At 35.7% G+C, this 25,236-nt stretch overlaps 1 protein-coding gene across 1 annotated transcript in view; it reads right to left on the reverse strand.

Annotated features, from left to right (window-relative positions):
- The window catches only part of TNNI3K (TNNI3 interacting kinase), a 109,569-nt gene that overhangs the window by 56,537 nt on the left and 27,796 nt on the right, over nucleotides 1–25,236 (reverse strand). Inside the window, exons 8-17 of the mRNA XM_062580939.1 lie at nucleotides 19,830–19,974; nucleotides 19,634–19,738; nucleotides 18,900–18,994; nucleotides 17,657–17,806; nucleotides 14,364–14,450; nucleotides 13,029–13,085; nucleotides 11,866–11,958; nucleotides 11,723–11,780; nucleotides 11,420–11,614; nucleotides 10,968–11,072 (exon numbers count right to left, since the gene is read on the reverse strand). Coding sequence (XP_062436923.1) covers nucleotides 10,968–11,072; nucleotides 11,420–11,614; nucleotides 11,723–11,780; nucleotides 11,866–11,958; nucleotides 13,029–13,085; nucleotides 14,364–14,450; nucleotides 17,657–17,806; nucleotides 18,900–18,994; nucleotides 19,634–19,738; nucleotides 19,830–19,974 — 1,090 coding nt within the window. The remainder of the gene's footprint in view (nucleotides 1–10,967; nucleotides 11,073–11,419; nucleotides 11,615–11,722; nucleotides 11,781–11,865; nucleotides 11,959–13,028; nucleotides 13,086–14,363; nucleotides 14,451–17,656; nucleotides 17,807–18,899; nucleotides 18,995–19,633; nucleotides 19,739–19,829; nucleotides 19,975–25,236) is intronic.

Here is a 25,236-nt window from a genome sequence, read left to right on the forward strand (position 1 = left end):
ATGAGGGTACAGGCACTTCATGTGGTTTGCTAAAAGGAGAGGATCAAAAGAAAATATTGTAACATGAAGAATGGCTCATGTTCACGCTATTTGAAGCTAGAACTCTCTCTCAACACAGAGGCACAAACAGCCACCTCTCTCTTGGGCCACAATCCAGATGCAGCATATGAGATGGGCTGATTTGCTGACGATAGCCATGGTACATGAGGAGGAGAGTGGAAGAGAAACTTGCTACTGTATCACAAACAAAATGATTGCCACCGAGTAGAGACTGAAGTCAAAGTACCTATAAGTGTTGTTTCTATGCCCTTCCCTTTTTATGAAATCTGATCTCCCTAATACACCCTTCATCAGACAACATGGCACAGGGCAATCTTATGCACTGGAAAAAAAGATACTCAATAGAATCCATTTATTACGACAGTTAGAACCGTAACAATAAATCAAAATTCATTACTATGCTAGAAGGATGTCTGGAGATACATTTTTCTTTCCACACATTTTGAAAAAGCTTTAGGGATTCTAATTTCCAAGGAGAGACTTTGTAGTGCTCATACAAAATAGAAAATGGTTGCCAAACTTGTGAAGAACAGGAATTAATAAAACAGAAGCTTTGATTATTTTTGTTTGGTTTGGGTTCTGTTTGATCAAGACAAAGCACTGCTAGCAGCCAAATGAAAAAGGAACTCAATGCATGTTCAAAACAAAACATTACCTTTATGGCAATTTGTAAAGATCAACTCAAATATGCCAAAATTTTGTGAAGTCAGGTTCTGAGTTTCTGAGATATTTTATATGCAGCACAAATAAGGATTATCGAAAAGGTATTTGTGACATCCTAATCAGCAGGGACGGATCTGCATGCCTAAGGGTAGTTAAAATATCTTTAAATGTGGGGATTGAGGAGGGAGAGATCTGCACAACAACAAAGCTTTAGATTCTGCTACTACTCAGTCCCTGAGCGCATTTTTGCTTGCTGTGTGCCCTGTGCTGAATCTGTTCTGCACAGGAAGAAGGGTCCCTTACATCCTGCATAGGGGAACTGCAAAAGTCTCTTAGCCAGATCTGCAACCTAGGAACCAGCTTTACTTTTCCAGACATCTCAGAGATAAGCTGAAACGCTCTTAGTAACTTTTTTTAGGATAAAAAAAAAAAAAACTCTAAGGATTTACATACAAATTCATTCGGTTTCAAACCACTCTCAGCTCAGTTGGATGCCTCCCTACACTGTGATCTTCTGTGGCCTTACAGGGCACCGACATAATGTGGGATATCTCTAGGAAGGTTTGGGGGCCAAGTAATTCATGTTAACCAGCTGGGACTTCCTCTGGGCTCTATTATTCCCTAAACTACAACAGTGAATGCTGCATACTGACATGCCCTCTGACACCATAGACAGCTCTGAAACAACTTTTATAGCAAGACTGTCTCTCTCTATCTATATCTAGTTCACCTCTCAGTTGGGATCAGGGTGTTCAGAAACCTTGGTCTTAAGGGATCAGCAGAAAAGAAAGGAACTCACTAGTAACACTTTGGATAGTCCATGATTTTCTATTAGAAACTGTTAGATTTTTTTTCTGTTAGTAATTACAATAATTCCCCTTGTCCCCGGTATTTCAATTAGTACTCTAGTTTGTTAAGAGTAATATTTGAGTATCTGTGCTACAAAAATGGTAAAAGAAAAGAAAATTCAGAGCATGATACAGAGACAAGAAGATAACCAAGTAAGTAAACAGCAAATAAAGGATTATCGTCATTTGTGAAGAATCCATTCTATCAAGAAATTGAAGCAAGGAACTTTACATCAGAAAGCATCAAAACTATCTACTGCATTAAAGAAGAATCTTTTTTTTTTTTTTTTTTGTCAATGGTAGTCTTACCTGAGCTTCCAACAATCTGGGAAACAAACCAGCAGGCAACCTCAGGCTTCTCCTGTGCTCAGCAAACTATCACCTGAAGAACTGATTAGACTTGGCACTGATAAACTTGGTACCCCGGCCTCTTGGGATGTTATCTGAATTTTTACAGTCCCTTATGAGAGGATACTTATGTCCATGTACTCAAGTGAGATGCAATCACGTAAGCACTACTTTACATACCTTCACTTCAGTACCTGGATCTCATATATTGGTGGTGGTGAACAGAGCCTGTGTTTTGTGTAACTGATCAGATTAGATAGCATGTGAAGGCACCATGGTAAGAAGTGCTGGCCAGGCAGTGCTTTCTAGTGCTGTCCTGCCTTGAGGGCTCTGCTTGGAAGAACAATCTCTAGCCTCAGCTTTCTGCTCTGGTCCATCCTCTAGATAACTCAAAGCCTCCACTCCATGACCTCTCCTCTCAGGTGAGAGGCTGCACTAGACACATACCACAACACGAAACCCCACCAGTAGCAGCCTACTTGCCACATGTAAGAACAGCAAAAAGTTATGGAGAAGAGGATAAAAAATATCAGCTTTGGTATTGACTCTAGCTTTTCTTTAGCTTCTAGCTCCTGCTACTGTTTCTAAAATGTCTGTCTCCCCCAGAGATGCTTAATTTCAAAATAAACTTCTGCATAGTCTTTCAAATAAATTCTAAGGTACTTCACAGGTATAAAATTAAAAAAGGATTCTAACTTCTAGCCAGCATTTTTTGGCAGTGTTTATCTCAAGCTGGATAAAAATTCCATATTAGAAAGTAAGTTAACATACAAAAAATAGCTAGAAATATGCTGCAGAAGATCTTTGGTTCCTATGATCCAGAATTGGATATTCAGCATTGCAAAGTTTCTCATCATACTTATCATAGCTGTCAGTGCCAAATCATGAGTGATTCACAGCATCAGTTTTCCATGTATTTATGAAGCAGAGAAAAGTATTCTCCAGCATTTGCTTACAATGCACACTCCTCAAGTGGTAATAATCTCAGCGCTTTACAGCTAACCCCCTTCAAACCAAGCAAAGCACACTGCTCACTGGAAATATGAACAATATACATTAATTTTGAATATTTAAAGAACTTTAAGAAATCTCTATGCAAAACCAGAATCTTACCATTAAATCAATTTGCACTGATAAGTGCTCATTTTGGTGACAACTCAGTTTTCTTTCTTTAATCACATTTTTTAAACTCTCATTTTTTCCCTAAAGAACTAATTCAGCTATTGAAAAAAGAGGAATCTGTTTTCTTCCTGCACACAAGTGTTTCCTATTAGATATGTCATGTGACCCCAATTAAAAAACTGAAGTTTCACAGAAATCACTTAGAGGCTAAGCTGTTTTCCATATGCTCTCATTACTGCTGAAATTGTGCAATAAGAAAAGAACTTAATCACAACAATGAAAGTTTAGTTCCGTGTAAAAAGGTCTTTTTTAAACTTGTGCACGGAGGCAATTTGATCTGGAAGTTATGCAACCAATAAATTTTGAGCTCCGGTGTGAGCTCAGTTTTTCAGTGTCTCTAAAGAGATGTACTTCAAACTAAAACCATCTTTGAACTACTATAAAGAGTGAAGGGGTAAAGAGGGTGAAGAAAAGATAAGAAGAATCTGAAAATGACTTTACTGCAAACACCATTTTTATTTTTTTCTTTTACATTCAGGTAAAGCTAATGGTGTACCACCAAAATGGAGTTGTCTAAAACTTCCTTTAAAATGTATTTCTCAGATAAGAACAAGCATGAGAAATTTAAAGGTAAAAAATGTTTCCTGAGAAAGTTTTAAATGACTTTAAGTAGGAATTTAGACTGGTAGTGATGTCTGAACTGTCACAACTGTATTCTTTCTGCAATGCTGTAACAAATACTGAGTAGCTTGTAAACATTACTGAATGTATGTCAGGTGTGTTCACCAAAGTTTACACAGGACCCTAACTCTTCCTCTGCTTATGGACACTCATGGGTTATTCAGAAGTATGCCTGACTCAAACATTTAACACAGTGTTTTCTGTGTGATCAGGCAGCAGGTAGACTTCACCACCATAAACTGATCACGTGCTTACGCATGATCTTAAACTATTTCAGAGATGAAATAAAATACTCTCTAAAATAAATTTACTTTCTTATAAGTTAGGTTTTTACTCTGACATATTCTGAGTTACAGTATCTGCAAAATAATGGAAACAAATAAATTTGTCTAATTTGGAGCCTGAATGTGGAGATAAAAACACTTAGGAAATGTGTAAAGAATTTGTGAAATGGCACATTTCTAATGTTGTGAGGAAAGTGCCATTTTTTAAGCATAAAAGAGAAGCAGTAACTGCTTGTAAAGAAATCTCTTCTAAAACAGCAAAAGCAAACAAAATGGAAAGAAACATTAGTGGATTGTAAGAAGAGGCTTACTCTGGTATCTTCACAGAATGCAAATACATATTGCTGAATGGACAAGTCACCTGCCATAAATGTCAGCAACCACAAAAGCTGAAAAGCTCTAGGAAAAGAGATTGAAGAACATCCCCGTATTTCTGCACTTAACCAGGTCTAGCCAGATATTAGCAACACACTGTTGAATTACTTTCATATTTGCTAGAGAAAAGAGGAAGTCTTATATCTGGTACAAAAACCTGATGAGAGAGGAAGCCTTTAAAAATAACTGAGAAAGTGAGGTATTGCCAGATTTATAGTTCTTTTAAATCTCCAGAAAATTTGGAGAGAATTAAACTTAGGGACACAGACAAAATACTCCTAGGATGTTTGCTAATTAAAGGCATGCACTATATCTAAATGTAGCACAATAAAGTAGATCTTGACCAATTGTTTTATGCCTTTTCCAAAATGTCATTTAGAATGAAAAGTGTATATAGGATCTATTGAAAATCAATATGCTGATTCAAGAAAGCTATTACAATTGTTCTCATTTGCAATACAGAATGCACAAGAGGAAGTACAAAAACTCCAGTTGCATGCAACAAATAGACAGAAAGGCCTCTAAAAATTAACATCATAAACACAGATTTATAAGCAAACTGGGAATACAGTGAAAGATTTAAAAAATGGCTTGGCTAGGTAAGAAGCTTCCAGTAGCTCTGCAGATCAAGGCCTTCATACATCAGTTACTATATGGCACCTTCACAGCACATGGCTTTTGAAAGGCAGAGCAAATTATAACATAAAGCGTATGAATGTGGACATAGGAATGCTTACATGAAATTTATCAAAATGTTGACTGATCCAAGTAGATTTAGGAGACTGAAAAGTATATGAAAAGAAGAAATGAAAAAAGTTGGCAATGGTACACACGATGATGGGAAAATGAAAGTAATATTGACGGTCTTAACAAAAAGCATAACTTGCCTGTATTAGAGCTGTAGATATGAGCAAGAACAGTCAAGTGAGGAATACAAATTTCACCAGATAATAGTTTTCAGGACAGATAAAATTTAAACTCTCCCAACCAGGACTCTCACAAATCACTGCCTTTAAGTCTTCTAGCTTCACATAAACCAAAACCTCAGGATGATAAATTTAATCATAAAAATGTAATGGGTTCATAGAATGTAGCCATGATTTTTTTTAGTTTATATTGAATCTGATTTTAGCTCCCACATATACTTTCCATCAAAATACTTAAGTGATTTGAGTATGACAAGTGGAATTGTTTTGAGACCCCCATCAGATGTTGAGTGAAATTATTAATCAAATGTAAGGCTAAGCCTGATAGACTCTAAAATGCTGTATTCTAAGATGAATGTAGAAAAATGAATCAGGCAAAAATACAGATTCAAATTTGGCCTTTGTCAATAGTGACTAAAATTATCACCATTTCTTAATATGAAGAAAATATGTTGATTGATAATCTGACCATCAATCTGTTCAAGGATGTATAGACCTTGAATAAACTCAGGCTGATGATAGGCGTAACTAAGAACTGGTTTGACAGTTTTTGCACAGAAGCCAAGTAATCAATAAACAAACCTTCTCACTCTTTCTATATATGGCATCCAAAAATCCTTCTGACAAAACAATGTAGAAATGCCTATTTTGGTACTGAGTGTACGAACGTATCTGAAAAGCAGAGGATAAGTCTCTGGAAGGGTTGTTGTCAGTCTGGTACCTTTGGCGAACCCTATAGTTACTAATTTTTCTTTTCTAAAGTAAGAAAATATAACCCATAGAAATAAGGCTTAGAAGATACAGCTCACAAATGCTATTTTTGCCTCAATGGTACTTGGAAATTTGAAAACCACAGCTGAAGAGAAAGGAACTCTTAAGCCCCTCATTTGAGAAATACAGCATTTCATCTCAGCTGACAGAAGGTTAATAATGAGTTCGGCTGAATCAGAACTAAATTGTCTTCTGCTAAGGCCGCACGAAGTTTGAAATGGTGAGACCAAGCATCCCTTTTCATTCTCTTCATGAGACAGTAGGAAAAAAAATAGAAAGGAATCAGAAGTGTGTAATCATCCTGTTTTCTACAAAAGCAAGTAGTTCTGTGGGCCTGCCAGATGCAAGGGTGTCTCTCAGGGCAAGAGACACGCAAAGTGTATTCAGTATGTGTTCCTTTTCCAAAGAATGAGGCCATGAAAAGATCCTTCTACCTTTAATACACTGTAGATTTAATGAAAGGCAACTACTATTTTAAGGTTTTATAAGGGGATTTTATAACAAAGAGAAGCTGCAGACACCATTCCCATTACCACCAGGCTTCCATCCTTTCTTTCATCTGTAGCACTAAGCTAGCTCTCAGAAACTTTTTACAGATAGTTAGAGCCATCAAACGAAGGTTAGTTACTCAAAGGCTCAGTCCAATCACGTTCGGCTGTTTTGGCTTAAATTAAATTGATACCAAAATGGTATCTTTTATATTAAAGTACTATAATCATTGTGGCCACAATCCCTCACTAATGTAAGACTTGATAGAAGTAGTAATAATGGTATATGTTACCATTATATGTCAGAACTTATTTTTTACAGAACTGGAAAGCAAAATAAAATTCCCAATTATGGTCAAAATGATAGGAAGATAACCCTTTGTCCAGGGTAGAGACACTTCATCTATTTCATTTTCTTCTCAGCTCTATCAAGCAATGTTGCAGATTCATTTAATGTATTATATGTGTTACATTAGATATTCAGAACTCACAAGGAGAGTTACAAGTCATTTGAAAATTTAAGGTAAAAAATTTTAAGACTCTCATGAAGCCACTGGTGAAACTCAACACAAGAGAGTCAAGCTTTCACTCTTGGTCTTTCTCTTCAGTTATCATACAGATTTTCATCTGGTACTTGTGTCTGTAAGTTGACTGGGACTCATGCTGAAAACATAACTTCTACCTTTACACTAAAAAGTTCTGTAAGTTAAGCTTCTCTCAGCACCATGTATCAGCCACGTTGATGTCATTACAGCAAATTATCTTTCAACCCTCACAAATACATCTGATAAGTTTTGTGAGGCAATGATATGCTCTTTGGCTTTCTGGTGAATTCTGTTTTTGTGGAAAATATTATTTAAGGTCTTTCAGTGCAGAACTATTTTTCTAACAGCCAGTAGTGATGAGGTATATTAAGCTGAACCATGAGGTCTGGATCTTTGCTGTCCTAAAATGCCTACTTAGATTGTGACATTCAGACATGGGGCTTTTGGCTTGCAACACAATGGAGACAAGAACTCTTAGTTTTCTTCAAAAGATTGTCTCTCCCTTTCAGCTCTACAACTTGGTAGTCTGCAAGAAAACTGTGAAAGAAAGAAGGATGTGGGTACATGAAGAAGACCCACAAGACACAAAGGGGTATGAAGTCATGAGACAGTGAGGTGAGGACAGGGGAATATCAAATGTTAGAAGCATTAGAAAAGCCGGCGGATATATGTGTTATGCATTAGAGAAACTAGGGTTGTTCAGTAAGGGAAAAAGGAGTAGTAAGAAGCCATTCTTACAGTGGGGTAGGAAGAAGGCAATCCTCTAACATTTTTTCACAGAACGATATCCAGGTTGCTTTTTGGAAAGCAAATTTTAGTGAATCTATCTTATACTTCAAAAACCAGATACTCACTAAAGTCTGGCCTAAACCATTTTTTTTTCTTTAACATTTCCAACAGTATTTAGTTCTGGTGGAGCTGTGATGCTCTTACTAACAGCTACCCATTTTTTTGAGGAAGAAAGGTTAATGTAGAAACTGTCTTTCCAATTCCAAGATCTTCCTTAAAGTGGTCATGAGCTGGGAATTTGTAATATTGGGAGTTTCTCTTTGATCTTAATCCAGACCCTGTAGTATGAGATGGATTAAGATCCACTTGCCAAAACAGTAAAGGCATATAGTTAGAAACTGTTATCAGTCCTGACTTGGGTCAAAATTGAAGAACTGAATGTCTGTCTTAATAATGAGGCTCTATAAGGATGCCGAATAAAAGCAAAAACAGTGCCTAAACCAGTGCACTGCTATTCTGTGTGAGAACAAAGCCCAGTCTCAGTTGAAATGATATGCCTTTTGTATTAAAAGACCAGTAGAACTTAAAAGTATGTTTCGTCTTTAGCAGAAAGAGGCATTTTCATGTAAAATCTCATAACCGAATGCAGCTAGGGATTCCACCAACTTTCACTGAAACATGTGCATTGCATTATGAGACTTTGCCTCATTGATAGAAAAGCAAGAACATATCTTCTCTGCATATACTGAGAATTCAGTGCTTCTATGCAGTTACCAGCAAAGACAATTGAATGAGTGCACAGATCTGTACTAGATACTAGCTCTTAGACGTGATGCTATTAGAAATGCTTTTAATTATATCAAATGAGTAAAGCATAAACGAGGAAAGAGTGAACAGCTTATTACAGAAAAATATTAAAGGTAAAAAAGACAAAACAGACATGGGAAAGAAAATTAAGTAATGAAAGAAAATGACATGTGCATGTCATGAGCATGTAAATCCCAGAATCCCAGAACAGTCGAGGTTGAAAGGGACCTCTAGAGATCATCTAGTCCAACCCCTTGCTCAAGCAGGGTCACCTAGAGCACATTGGCCAGGACCCTGTCCAGATGGCTTCTGAGTATCTCCAAGGAAGAAGACTCCACAACCTCTCTGGGTAAGCTGCTTCAGTGCTCAGTCACCCCCCCAGTAAAGAAGTTTTTCCTCATATTCAGACAGAACTTCCTGTGTTTTAGTTTGTGCCCATTGCCTCTCGAAATGTTATTTGAAAGTGCAGTGCTATGTCGAAAACAAAATTGAGAATTTACAAATGGAAAATTAAAAAATCTAGATGTATTAAAAATATGTGTATCCATCTTTCTAAGGCAGTACAATAAATTACTTGCCAATATGAAAAACCCAATCAACAAGGAAAGAAACCAATGAATTAAGAGTCCAGCATTTCATCATCTCTGTTATTAAAAGGTTGTAAAATCTTTAAAATGGCAAGATGTCAGGACTGAGCAAATTCCGTATCCAAGAAAAAAAAAAAAAACTGGGAGATAGGAACTAAGAAGTATTAGCTGACACTTTCAAAATCTGGCTTAATTTGGGACATATCCCTGAAGACTAGAAAGCAACAATATACGGAAGCACCAGGAAATTAAAGACCAAACAGTTCTCTGCCAGTGGCATAAAAAACGTTTGAAGCTATTTTAGAGGATCAAGAGGTGTAACATTTATGTACCAAAAGCACTGCCTGGTTAAGAATAGCCGACAGTTGTAGAAAGGGAATATCATGCCTCATTGACTTTCTGGGATTCTCTAAGGATGCTTCTGTCAAGGTAAATGTAAGTGCAGCAAAGTGGACAGCACAGGCCTTTATAAAGGAGTGTCCTGCCTGTCTCTGCACTGAGGGCTAAGGAAGAGCTGAGAAGTCTGTAACTGCCTGATTGCACTGCAGAATGCCCAAATATTCTTCAGCTGGTAAAAGTGAAGGAGGAGGATTTCCACAGGGATCAGTGTTGCACTGACAGCTTGTATCTGAGACAGACACTATCTATAAATCTAACCAAGAATACAAAAACTGTACAGATAGCAATAGGTGATAGTGAACAGACATACCTATGCCACGGAGATCTCCCCTAATGGATCAGATGGAAAACACAGCTTTCTATGTTAGAAGACACTTTATTATACAGATTGTTCTTTTTCTCCTTTTAAGATTTCCCTGAAACCTGAACTCTTTTAACATTATCATATTCCGCCTGGATCATGTGATGGTTGCATAAAAACGTTTACATAGAGAATTAGTTCCTTTTTTTTCCTGAATTAGTCAGAACTGGTTGCTGCAGAACTTTGTAGCCAAATCATTTTATAACGAACTATAATTAGCACAAAACATATTAGATAAGAATTTGAATTGCACTTAGTATTTTGTCCATTGATTAGTAGAACAACAACACTGACATTAGGACAAAATCTAAAAGTTAAGTGCCTAATCTAAGTTAATCATAGTCCCTCTAAAGTCAATGCAGAAAGACAGAGAAGAGTCTTCATAAAGGTAATCCTACTCCTTTGTCTTGGGTGCCTGTCTTGAAACAGGACAAACCTTAGATGAGCCTTTGTTTGTTACAGGGAGAATATAGCCAGCTAGTTTAGATTAACTGCTTGTTAGACTGATACAGCTATGTTAGGTAACACCCTGCTCAGGAGCAGCTGACAATACCACTGGTAAAGTAGTCAGAGAGAGTCTAACTGGGAGTTGGTTACCCAGATTCCTCTCTGTAGCTGAAACTGAATTGGAAGAAACCTCACTGCAGTTCTTAACAGAGTAGCCATTTTGTATCCTTGAAGCAGTTTTAACACACACAGAAAGATGCACTCATACATTGGGGAAGCTGAATAAAACAAGGTGTGATAAAATTTGGGGGCAAAGTATAAAGCAGAATTTGTGCCAGTTTCACTAACCAACAAAACATAAATCCCCAAAGACTAGCTTAAAAGATGTGGTCTGTAAGACTGCATTTTTTCAAACTAAAAGAAAAAATAACAGATTCTTAGCATTAATGGCCTGATTTTCTTCTTCAGTCTTCAGTTTGCAAGGATGTTTTTACTTTCTTAATCACAAATAAAGAAAGAAACTTACCTGTTCAAATCACGATGTATGATCGGTTGTGTGAGATTGTGAAGATACTCCATACCTTTGGCAACATCTACAGCAATGATTAATTTTGACTGAAGGTCAAGAGTCCTAAATTTTGAAAGAATTTTAACATTATTCAGAATTTACAGACAGACCAAAAATCATCTGTAAATCATTGTTATCTGCAAATCATCAACCCTTTTAAACTGTGTTAAATAATATAATGTTTTATAACGTATGTAATATAAAAACATATAGTGTAAAATAATAACAACAAAATAGTAATTGAGGTTACTTATTAATTTCCCTTGTACACTAAATAATCTGAATCAAAGACACAAATTTTACAGTGTTCCTCTCACTATTTGTTTATAATGAATAAATCTACATCAGCACAGATTTACTGGTCTTCAGAATTCTCTATCACAACCTCATGCAAAAAATGAATAGAATACCTCTTCTGTTCATGAAGCAGGGAAAAGAGTGATCCTCCAGAAATATATTGAGTGACTATAGCAAACTGACTTGGGTCATCTAAGCAAGCTCCAACAAATTGTATAACGCATGGATGATTCAGTCGACAGAGTATGGAAACCTCACGGCAAAACATGTCCACATCAGATTTGGAGCAGTAGGTATTGGCTCTATAGCTTAGATTTTACAGGAGGAGAGAACAGTATGGCAAAAGTATCATTTTTTTTTGTACTTCAAACTAGGGCATTAACTAAATGAAATGTAGAAGTCTTTGAGAAACTTACCGTTTAATTGCTACAATTTTATTTCTACATCGTCCCTTATATACTTTTCCAAAAGACCCTAAAATGATTTAAAATAAATAAGCATAAAGATATTTCTTATGAACATCAGACATATAAAATGGATGCATTCCTATTTCTGATACCTGAGCCAATAATCTCATGGAACTCTATTTCAGACAGCTGAAGATGGAAATGTGATGGCAGACCAGCACGTAGGAGGAGAACATCTGCCTTTTCTGAAAAAGAAAATTGTTATCTTATCTGTAAAATGCAGGGTCATGAGGAAGGGCAAAATGAAAGTGCTTAACTTCACAAAAAGCATTACAAAATAAAAGATGATTTTCCCCTTGTAAATTGGTTGACCGGTATTCCTCTCTTTTTCTTTCAGGAGCCACAATAAACCCCAATAATAAACACAGTTTTGCAACATTACAGCTGCCTCAGAGTTTCTTTGCTTTAAAATCTTATCACTGATCAACACTGTCCCCTTACCATATTTTGCTTGGATCGTGTGATGCTGGCATAAAATCATTTACACAGAAAGTTAGTTCTTTTTATCTGATGATTAGTGTTCATTACCAATGCTATCAATGCTATTCCAGGCCCGACCTACACATCAGTGACATGTGGAATCTGAATTTTGATATGCAACTTAATATACTCAAACATCTCTACTTTGTTGATCTGTATTGTTAAATTGTAGAATTTTATCAGAATATTTCTAAGTGGAACATTTTAACACTGATACGAAAAGAATAAGCATTTGAACATACCTAGAGTGAACATTTGCAGTTGAAAATGGAAAGGACAATAAAAAATTGTAATATTTTAAAGTATAAATATGTATTTGAATTCTTTGTCTATATGTGTTTCAGTATAATACCATTTATTTTTGGAAAAAAATCTTCTTTTGAAGGTAACCCAAGTATTTTATAGCAGAGTTCAATTAGAGATTTGTTTCCATTTAGAGACTCATATGCATTTCATTAGTACTAATTCACAAACAAACACTTTTCCAAAACAAAGAGGCAAAATTGACTATTTTTTTAAAGTAAATGAAAATAAGACAAACAGAGGACTTGTCATGAGGAGGTGCTGAACACCTCTGCAGAAAATGAAAAGAATCAAGCTAAGTAAAGCTTCCTAAGATTATCCTAGGGAAATGTAGCTGCTGCTTATACACATCATTACATTTCTGAACAAAAAAAAATTAGGAATAATGAATCTTATATAGTACGTTCAGGCTGACAAACACCTTAGGTAAATGACCATAAAACTTAGATTTTCCCCTTGCCATTGAAAATACCTTTAGTCATGCTTTTAATCTTTCCCAGGGGGGATGGAACCGACACATAGGAACCATCTGAAATAAAAGAACAGAATGAATTTTATTGTCTTTTAAGACAGTATTGGCAGCTGTACAGATAAATTAGCAAGGCAATGATTGCTTAAATAAAAGAGATAAGGGGATGAAAATAAGTGTACACACATATGCATACACACACACATGATTGTGACATGTTACAAAGCTGCAGATGTGATAGTAATTTGGACATATTTTCACTAACTGCATGGAACAATATTGACCTTAATCAGTGTTAGAAAAAGGCCTATGTAGCTTTTTATATCAGCTAGAGATTTAAAGGAACTCAGATCAGATTACCTATTTCTCATAAGTGTGTTGCCAGTGGATTTCGTTGTGCAATTCACTGACTAGAATTTTCAGAAGACCTTAGCCTTCATGGTGTACCAAAAATTTAGTCTCTTGTTTTCTGCTTAAGTGGGAGCTCAGTTCTTTCAAGAGTTATCATTAAAAATCCCACCTGGATACATTGGCTTCTTCCCAAAATGGATTCTAATACATGCATAAACTTGGTCTCCTGTGAATTTACACATGCTTGAGCTTTACTAAATCAAAAACCTGGAACATGTAAACTACTCTGTAGAGTTGAGCCTGTAGAAATCATACTAATCCTGCTAGTGACTACAAAATTCTTCTGATTCTGTGGCTGGAAGAGCAATGACCTGGACAGGCTGTAATGTATAATGTAAACTTTCGCCTTCTCTGTAGACAGCATTCTCAACATACTGCAAGAAGTTATAAGCTTATCTCACTGCTTGTATTAATAACAAACACTTCTCCTGCCATTTGGTATTTAACTGCCAATAGCAATGAGTATTTTTGTAACAAAAAGAGTAATTAATTCTTCCCAAGAGGGAATTAGTTATCTAAAAATATTAAAAAGTATGAAGGGGACTGAATATAGAAACATACTGAATTGCAGTCATCAAAGAAACATCAGAGATAGACAGCACAAAGAGAATGGCTAAACACAGTATTAAGTATGTAAAAAGGTATGAGGAATGATTACTAAGGAGTGATCTTCATTTCATAGCTTTTTGCTTTTCTTTCTAGCAAGTAACACAAAGTGACAACTCTGTTTTAAGATAAAGGAAGAATCTTGATGTAAATGAGGGATATATGATATCTAGAAAATGATGATTCTCATGTCACTAATTTTCTTTCTGGCAAACAGAACTGATTCAAAGCTCACTGACATCAGTGGAACATTCCCAGAGACTTCACTGGTGTTTGGATCAGACTCTTCAGTGAGAGAGAGAGTGATTTCTCAAACCATACCTCCTCCAGGCTGTGAGTATTCATTACACGGTGATTCATCCTGAGGTCTTTTATAATGCTTCAGAAGGGTCACAATGGCATCATGACCTAAGGGGAAAAAAAGAAAAAAAAAAAAGGATATATATGAATTTGAAGATAAGCTCAATAGTCTTGACTTAATTTTCATATATTGATTTATAAAAAACAGGTGATTTTTTTTAAAAAATGAAGAGTTTGTCTATTTATAAAACATATAAATAAAGGTTCAGTAACACTGATCAGAAAAATAACATGATTCTTAACTACAGAAATACAGGAAAATACCTGTTAATAAAAACAAGGATGTCTTCACATAACACTAGAAAAAACACTGCTATAGAAATCCTAAAATAAATATTGAGAATAGTCTTCAATAAGCCCTACAAGGCCAAGGCAATGGCTGTAAATATTTACTTTCTGATGTCCTAAACAGGACAAAATTTATACAGCATATTGCAGCAAACAAATGCTTTACTCATCATTCTTCATTGCTGGGAAGCAGAAAAGAGCAGTACATGCAACAAACTGCTCAATCTCTCAGATTTTTGATGCACAATGTTTGAGCATTTGGTAATGCTCAAAATTCTGTTGAAAACTTTTCAAAGCTGAGTTTTCCCTCAGTATTTTTGTACATCTTGCCAATATCAGCTTTTTCTTAAAATCTATGGTTTTAATACACTACAGTGTTTTTTATAATAAATACTGTTGTAATGGATTTGGAGGAGGGAAGAATGTCCCCAAATCCTCCAACTTTAACTTGCATTTTCCCCCATCCACTAGAAAACATATGGGAAAAAGAGCATCTTCAATTTCTTGCTTTGTACTCAGCACTCCTCATTCATACACCCATGCCAAAAGAAAATGTTCCTGTTCACTGCTTACAAAGATGAGAATAGGCAAGAAAAGAAGAAGAGATGCATTTGGAATGAGGTCATGATGCTTTCATCATATACCAGATACTACCTATCATTTCAACAGCTCTCTTGGCTCCATTTACTTCGAGCAGTTTTAATTTCCTGCCAGTTCAATGGCACAGTTTGTTGTCGTTTCTTTGAGGATATTCTTCCTTAAGACTCTAATGAGTGCAAGCTTGTTGGCTTACATTGAGCACAAACTAGCCAGGGAAATGTCAATAGGCTCACAAGTTACAGAAGGCAATTTTGCTATAGCTTCTAGAGTCTTTCAAAAAACTCACAACAGCTCTAACAGAATCCACTTTATCATTTTACTCATTATGTTAGAAATATTATATTCACTGAGACGATTTGTGTGATTTAATGAAAAGAAATAAAGTGATACTTGTATAAAAGTGGCTGATAATTTAGTGCAGTAGTTGAAAGTGAAGTATTTCTGTCTGTAACATATATTCCCAAAGGAAGAATAATGGTAACTGATTAATCAAGATAATCTGCAATTTACTCTTGGGTTTAACTGTTACTTCAAATGGGCTGTCCATAAAATTTCCTCCAAAACCTGCATCACACAGCTATTAAAAAGTCTTAATAGACCATTATTTACTTAACTATATAGAAAGAGTAACCAAGCATTTTTCATGTATTTTCTGACAATTCTTCTTCTTATCACATAGCAGATCAATAATAAACCAATAAAATAATCATAACTAAAATATATCAGAAAGTAGTAACTGTCAGTAAGAGCAACTTATCACAGCCTGCTCATCCTTCTCTCTTCTAGTTCTGCCATAATCACTTAAAATACTCTTCATTAAGTCATTTGCAGGATATTAAACATTGCTTGATTCAAAAGCATTATTTCTTGCAATGATTCTTCCAATTGTAACACCTAAATTAGTCATGAATGCACCATCAGTAGAAAATACCTTTTTGAACAGTCTTATGCATTTAAAATCAAACCCCCAAACCCCTCCACCCTCTCAGAAAAAAACAAAAACAAAACAAAAAAGAAAACAAAAAAACCCGGCTCCAACTATTAAGGGTATCAGAGGAAATAGAAAAGGCAGGTAAGCTTTTCGCTGCCTCTCATCCTGTAATCAGAATCAAGGTCCTGCAGGAAAGGAGTTCTGCTGGCTCACTAAGCTGCCAGGGATGTGAGCTTACAGCAAAAAGTGTGTGTACATTTGAATATTTCTCTAAACCAAAAGAATCTACATCAAGGAGAGGTTTCTACTGATGGGAGCTTTCTGGATATTTTAACCCAGAGGATGTTTGAACTAAACTTTAGAAGTGTCGTCAATTATATTAACATAAAGGCAAATGCAAAGAAGAGGGTCACTTCTTCACCAAACCCATGAAAAGACTGCTTAAATAGCCTTCTATAGTCCAGAAGCATGGAACAGTACTATCAGGAAGAATAAAGGTAAGGGTGGTCCCTATAGTCAAATAAATACGTGGCTATCAATCACAGATGAAATTCATAAACGAATGTGAACATCCAAAACATTTCCAGGAAGAAATAAAGCTTTTATTTGCAGAGAAAATTGAAATACAAGCAGGACAGAAAACCATTACGTTGCTGTAATTAATATAGACTCACAGAATCACAGAATTGGTAAGGTTGGAAGGGACCTCTGGAGATCATCTAGTCCAACCTCCCTGCTCAGCACGGTCACCTAGAGCATGCTAGACAGGGTTGCATCCAGGTGGACCTTGAAGATCTCCAGAGAAGGAGACTCCACAACCTGTTCCAGTGCTCTGTCACTCTCACAGGGAAGAAATTCCTCCTCATATTCAGGTGGAACTTCCTGTGGTTCAGCTTTTGCCCACTGCCTCTTGTCCTGTCGCATGGGACAACTGAAAAGAGTTTGTCCCCATCCCCTTGACACCCTCCCTTCAGGTACTTATAGACATTGATAAGATCCCCCCTTTAGTAATATGCAATGAACATACAGAATAGTATAACAGGAACCATGCAAAACACCCTGCTTTAATTCATATTTGCAAGAACTAAAGATTACTGACTCTGATGCTTAGCTCCTTGCAGTGCCTTCTTCAGTAATAAACCCAAAACTCCTCATGCACCTACCAGAGGCAAAAATTGCTTTTTCTGAACAGGCTGCATGTTTTCATTTAGCAATACATAAATACTCTTGTCCCTGAGCTTGTGTTGAATCAGTTTAACAGAGTATCTGAGAAAAGATAAATGTAAGGACTGTTTTTTATAAACCTTGATACCAGGCACTGGAAGCAGACGTTAAGAGCTCCTACTCTACGCAGGATGAGAGTTTATTTTGTACTGTTATCTCCTGGTTGTACTGTTCCATGGATTTTGCAGCAGAAACTAGAAAATTGAAATACCTTTCTCATAAGCCCACATCAAACAGGTCTGCTCATCTTTTTCTCCACTAGACCTGCTGGGATCACAAGCCACTAGATTCATATCAGCTCCATTATCCAGTAAAAACTGTACTAGACGAATATGACCATGATAGCAAGCACAGTGTAATCCTAGAACATTAGAAAAGGAAAAAGTCACTGTGGAAAGCACAGTTTTCAGAACATTGTAACAGGATTAGTAGCAACAGCTATAAAGCGCAAATTGATTTCATTGATAATGGAATATACTATCAAACAAACACCTGACGCATTAGATGAAAATAAAATAGTATGCCGCAAAAAACAATCTATTGCCTGCTACATAGCATATGCCATCATTTACTCTACCACCAGCAAATCACATTTAACAACTCTGCACGTGAGGAAAAGCAAATAGAAGCAAAGAAGACTTACTTTTTTCTTTGCCTAGAATAGATAAATGGAGGTGTGCAGCTTTTCAGACACTACATCCTTTCTTGCCAGTTTGAACAAAGCCTCTCTCTCCAATCTTCCTTCTCTGCCCACATTTCCATTATGACTCTTTTTTTTTTCCTTCTTGTTTTCCAAGCTCTTCACAATTGCTCTGTCCACTTTATCTTTACTTCTGGCTGTACATCTCCCATATCTCATTTTTCCATAATTTTTCTTAGAACAGATACTTTTATCTCCTCTGCCACCCTCCCCTTCAATATCATGATCAGTACCTGAAATACAATGCAGTCAACACAAATCCTTTCTCCTATGTCCCACTGAAGTTGGAACGCTGGAATCCAATTCCAGTTGGAATCTAGCTGGAATGCAGAGCGATGTTCTTGCAAAGACCACCTGCAGCTCACTTGTTCTCTACATTGTGCTAGGTCCCCTTCAGGCATAACCCTGGGAGATGCTCCATGCCCTGAACAGGCTCTGCTGAGTAATGAGAATACACAGTCCCCAGAAGAATACTTAGGTCTAATTCTTAAATCTGCTTAGAAGTTTAACTACAGGAAAATCAGCTTACATCAGGTTTTTCTATTCATATACAATCTAAAGAGCTTGACACATCCTCACTGAATTCTCATCACTTCTATGCCTGCTTGCAAACATATTCCAAATGAAAGGTATTGGGATGCTGATCATCAAATTGCTATGGGAATTACCTTGGAAATTCTGATTGTGTATGGTTTCCAAAATTTCTGGTGCTGGTTTGATATGTACTTATATACAATAAGCATCATGATGTTACCTGTATGTCCATCTCTTCCCTGGTGATTGATGCTTACAACATTTTGGTCAAGAAGAAATTTTACAAGTTCTATGTTCTTTCCATAGGTACATGCACTGCAAAAATACAGGGAAAAGTGAGTATTAGTCCATGAAAGAACAAAATACTTAGATAGTCAAAGATTTCAAAAGAATTACACAGAGATAAGAATGGAGTAACATAGTAGAGAATCTTTAGAAATGTGCAAATGCAAGACCAATGCACCAAAGCAAATATATTCTTTTCTGTTGTTTCAGAAACATTCCAATTACTCTTGTAAAAATTAATTTTGCAATGCAAAATGAATACAATCTGTTTTGCAAAGTGCTTCTTAAATAACACTTTACAGTTCTATAGCATCATGAACAAATTTTTTTCTGCCACCTTACTTCTAGGTTAGAACACCTACAAGCTAGCAGGCATAACAGCTTCCAAACTGGACATAAAGAGGAATCTCTATTCAAAAAGGTACTGATGAAACTGATGTCATTCCAACATTTCTTGCTTTCCCTTCCTCTCTGTATACTTACTTACTATCTGGTTCTACCTCTTACTTATGACCTCTCCTGTATCTCAAAGTATAAACTTAACATCCACGTCAAGCGCACTACTTTGCTCCACATCTGGCTGTTGGTGACATGTTTGCTGTTTCAAGCATTGTACTGCATGCATCTGTAAGTGGAGTTGTTTTGATAATGGCATTTTAAACATCTCACCTGTGGAAAGCCGTTTCACTGAATATATTCTCTTTAGTGAGACTTTCTGTTCCTGAGAGCTGAATTATTTCCTTGACAACTTCAAACTTTCCATTGTAACAAGCGCTGAAGATGAAGTGAGTAAAGAGCTGTTAACATTGTCAATTTTGTAATTAGGCTAAAACAAAGTAAAACAAAGCTTTTCCACATGACTTACAGGTGTAAAGGTGTGTCTCCATAGATATTAACCACATGGGGTTGAACTTCAAAACTGCTCTGGAGCAAGAACTTTACAATTTCATGGTGTCCAAATCGACAGCAGAAGTGCAAAGGAACATGATCTTCATTGTCCTGAGCATTCACTGTCATTTGACCCAGAAAGAGACCAAAGAAAGTATTTTATGTTTAATGAAGGTTGCTCTGGATATACAGTAATCTGTTGAGCATATGTATTATGAAATATTTATAGGCCTGTTTCTTTAAAACTGAAGTTTCTGTCAACTTTTATAAATCAAAACCATATTACTCAGTATCATTTGTAATACACTGTCAGTACCATTTTTTGGACTTAGGGTATAGTTGCTTTTGCAGTAGCAGATGTATTGAATGTTTTGGTGTAGCTTTCCATGAATGAAACAAGAGTTATAAATGACCCTTAGGAAGAACAAGAACAGTATTACCATGTGAAACAAAAATAAGATGTGTAGTTAGTACCTGTAAGAAAGTAACCCACTGACTTATTCCAAATGAACGGACCTGTAGTCATTCATTACAAATACTGAGAAGGAAAATACTTCATTGCTGCTCTTAGAAGAAGAAAACACAGGTTTTTATTATTAGCTTCCTTGAGCACCAATGGCAGAGTCAAGGAATAAAATTATTCATACAGTGAAAGAAGAATAAATTTAAATAAAATAAAGGAGACAAAATAAGGATATACTTTTTGTAGTCATTATTAAAATGTTAATAGATGAAAGGCAAAAAGAAAGGGGGAAATTTTCCAATATTTCTATTTTGGTGAATGTTTCCTTTCACCTGCAAAGTTAATCATATATGTACTTTACTTTCCTTATTGGATATCTAACAAGATGTGAGTTTTCTTTTGTATAACATGAAACTACACAGAAATAGCAGAATTAGTATACTATTGCTGGGCAGGTGTGGTATTTATCTCTGTTGGTTGAGCATAATTACACATGGAAAACAATCTGCATGATACGAAGATTTTATTCTGTTTAAGATGGTTGCCTTTCTAGTGAATGACAATAATTTTTATATCACAAAATCATGCATTCTCTATGTGGCACACAACTTATCAAAAAATACAAGGTAAATTTTTTTTTTTCTAAATTGCCTTAGATCAATTATTGTACCCTTCCACCTGAAAAAACAGTTGCTTTAGTCACCACACAGCAGCATATATGTAGAAGCAGGAGAAAACTAAAACAAGTTCTAAATACCTCTCAAATAAGCACAAATACACCAAATATTTTAATTTGATGGTATTTCTTAGACTTCTGTTTAGCAGATATAGTCAAAAGTTTGGGGGGGGATATTAGATAGTCGTGAGGTAGACAATACTAGGAGTGAATTTCAAAAAATTCATTGTAAAATCTTGATTGCATTGACTTTCAGTCAAATCAAGATTCCTTCTTGAAGCTCTGGGTCCCAATTCAGCAAAGCACTCAAGACATGTATCACAAAGTGATTTGTTAGATCAAAATCTTGTTTCATGCAGAAATAGACTTACATTTCTGAAACCATGCTGATTTTGATTGCTGTTATGTTAGTGTAGCAAACACTGATAATACACATTTCTTCTAACGAAAATCTGTTTAAGAAATAACTCTGTAGCAGAATAACATAAAAATAACTATCACTGAGGACAGATATTCCAAAGTGAGCAGTAAGAGACTATGGTTGTATGTATACTAGTAGCCTGGGAACACTCCTGGCACTGAGGCTGAATGTCACAGAACTGCCGGTGTCTAAGATACCAAATATTTTTGGTTTCCAAAACAGGGCAGCTGTATGCAAGCTGCCTAGTGGGGAATGGTCCCTGGACCTCTCCTCTCCTTCAGCCATGGACACGAATTGTTAGGAGAGTGCCAGTTAACTTGGACCACATCCATGCCAGGGACCATTCTAACCATTTTCAGTATAGGCAACTGCATTCTAACACCTGTGAATTTTCTTAGGCGTGCTTGAAACAAGTATGGGTATACCTGATGTGATGTTTTTCCTTAATTATCTAGTAGACAGCAAGGAAGAGACTGGATAAGGCTTAAGCAGAGTTCTTTGCTGGTACAAAGACACACAAACACAGTTTTCATTATTCAGAAAAGGTCTTTATTCTGTTTTGAAAGAGAGCATTATTTCTATGATTCTTAGTAAGTTCCTAGTCTATGTTCAGAGATAGAATAAGTCATACCAGAACTAACAAATCCAGTCTACTTTGTCCAACACTTTGTTCTCAATTCAGTCTAGCACCTGATCTTTCAGACAGCTTACAAGGAATTACTAAACTACTAAGGAATAATCTGTCCACTGAGGATGTCCAAATTTGTACTAGGCAGCTTTTAAATGTAACTTAGACAAATGTCTTTGAGGAATGATTCTTTTATTTACCTGACCTCCCTTGGGACAGGGGGATAAACCAAATGACATTCTGAGTTTTTTTCTTGTCTTGTTTTTCTGTGATTATAAGGAGCAATAAATGTTTAAATAAACGTTGTTTTAAAACTTTTCTGAAGTAATGGTGAATGCCCACACATACAGGAAACATTCTAAATGGAGCTAAGCTTATAATTTCATTGATGTCTAGTGACAGATTTCCAAAGATGAATTATGTTTCAGGCAAAAAAGACAAAAAAGGTGTTCTTGTAGTTCATATTAAGCTTTCAAATTATTATTATATTAAGCTCTCAAATTTCATTAACTGTTCCCATCAACCTTCCCCAGGGGTTTATATTAAAAGAAGTAGGCAAAAGTAAACCATTGTATTTCTCTTCTAAAATTTTTCTTCACTTTTTGGATGCTTCTGACATGTTAGCCTTTATTAATTATTTTGATGTGGTACCAGACAGATAATCATTCGGAAGTGACATAAGTAGGAGGGAAATAAATGTCAAAATTTTATAACAATAAATGTCGAAGTTTTAGAATCTGTACCCACAGAATGGCCTGAAGGATATCAAAGGTCTCAGGGTCATGAGATTCTACAACATAAAGGATGTAAGAGACAGAGAAAAGGAAATAAATCCTCTTCTCATTTCTTTATGCAGTTGCAAATGCCGTCAGTCTTGTAAACAATTTGCATTTCCTCTGGAAGGATATGTAACTAGAACATGGGATGCTGATTTTTTTTTTTTTAATTTTAATTGATAGCTTTCTGATTTCTAAATGAAACACGACAAGTAACTTGGAGTATTGTTTGCAAAACGAGAAGTTCAGAATGAAAGATCAGTCTACAAGACAGAAGAGAATCATTTCAAAAAGTACATCATACTGATTCAGGAATTAGTAAAGAAGAGTAAAGAAACAACCTTCAACTTGAGATTTTAATTAAAGTGTTTTTATATTACATCTAGAATAGATGGTGCAATTGCCATGAAAGACAGAGAATAAGTGATGAGTGATAACTGTTTAGATGGGTTGGTATTTAGAAAAGCATAACCTGGATTTGAGAAACAATTATTTCTGGACCCTCCCTAATTTCAAAAGAATGGAACTTAAGAAAGAATGAGACATATTGATAATTCTAAATTATCAATAATTGATATTGATATTACTGAAAATTCTATATTATCAATAATTCTAGAAAATAAACCTTCATTCTCCATTCCTTTTTCTGCTGGAGTACTGGGAAACCATCAGCGTAAGTGTGGTCATAAAATCAGGTCAGTTGACCGCACAACAGTAGACCAAACCCACAGATCTTTAATTTCAATAATCAAGTTTACCTTCCTCCAGATAAGTGGCAGAGGAGACTGAAAACCTCACAAGTAATTAGATGATTTTGACCTTCTTTTTCTATTCAGAATCAAACTCTAAGCTTACATATTCTCTAGTTTCGAGATCAAGACCTCCTGAAACCAGAGAAAGTATAGTACTGGTAAGTATGGTCTACTGCTATTAAGATGCAATGCTCTGGCACCTCAAAAGATTACCAAAGACAGCAAAGGAAACAGGTGGCTCAGATGGCTCCAATTCCAAATTCAATGCTGCACTCTGCCAGTACTGTTATGCGCTATAACCTCTCTAATGGGAGATTGTCTTCATGAAAAGAGCCTGATCCAGAAGTCAATCCTTCAGAGACCTCAACATGTACCCTTCTGATTACCTAAAGGATTCAGCTTGACTATATCTTTCAAAGTCAAGACCATATACAAGTAACTTAAAACCAGTGACTTATCTGGATCTAAAATATGTTACAGAATATTTGTTCTTAGAAAACAGATACAGAAAACTTGGGTGTAAAGGTAAGTGTAAGTAATCTACAAGAAAAGGAAGAAGGAAATGAAAGAACTTCTAAGTTCAGTCTAATGAAATGAAGAATGAGAAATACTGACGATTTCTCTTTCTAACAAAATGCTTTTTCTACTTCATTGAAAAAGAATGATGTTCTCTTTATATGTTACAATCATCCTAGAAAAAAAAGCTACCAGCATACAGGAATAAATCCAAAATTATGAACTGTTATCATTTTAAGTGATAGTAACTTGCAATAGCAAATCAGTTTTTGAGATGTGTTAATGGGCTCAAAATGAATTTAGAGCTTAAAAGAATCTGATCAATACCCAAAGAAATGTGCTTGAAAGACCTAATATGAAAATATCCTTGAAAATATATAGCATTTACTTAGTCATTCACTAAACAGCCCTTCCCTATAGTGTTTACATTGAATTCTTAGTAATGCTACATAAATAGATTATGAGACTTGCATCTGGAAACCTGATTGTATTTGCAGCATATTGGTTTTATGTACATGCATGTATAAACTATGAACATTTATGATTATATATACATGGATGGTACATATACATACACATGTATATAGCGGCCGATGAACTTTGGCTATTCTTTGATTGTAAATATTAATATATTTCAGCAGTATTCTGACTTTTTCGATCTGATTCAGTAGTGACTGTTTTTCTTCTTCAGTTGCCATGGCCTCAGAGCTGAAAGACCAATCAGGCTATGTTAAAAGAAACTGTTTAAATTCATGACACAGATTACTAGTTTGCACTGAACACTGCCAAAATTTCTCCAGACTAATTCACAAATTCTCCTCTTTCTTAAGCATTTAAGAGTTGTTTTTCCATTGCTATACTCATACTACGTTTCAAAGCATGGTACTTTGTGAGTAAAAGACTTAAAGCAAAGGAGTGCTTCCACTCCTTTGCTTTTTCCAGTGCTGAACATACCGATTTTAAAACAAAGAATTTTAATGGTGTCCTAAATTCTCTTCCTTTTGAAATAAATTATTTAACTGATAGTGAGTCTCCAACTGCCTTGTTATAGTGACTGAACATCTCTTCCTTTTCTCCTCTTTATTATGATTATGTTTATCCAGTGCACATACATTATGGGTGAAACATCAAGGGCTCACTATTGAAAAAAGC

This window comes from Rhea pennata, chromosome 8, assembly GCF_028389875.1.
Source record: "Rhea pennata isolate bPtePen1 chromosome 8, bPtePen1.pri, whole genome shotgun sequence".
Lineage (NCBI taxonomy): Eukaryota > Metazoa > Chordata > Aves > Rheiformes > Rheidae > Rhea > Rhea pennata.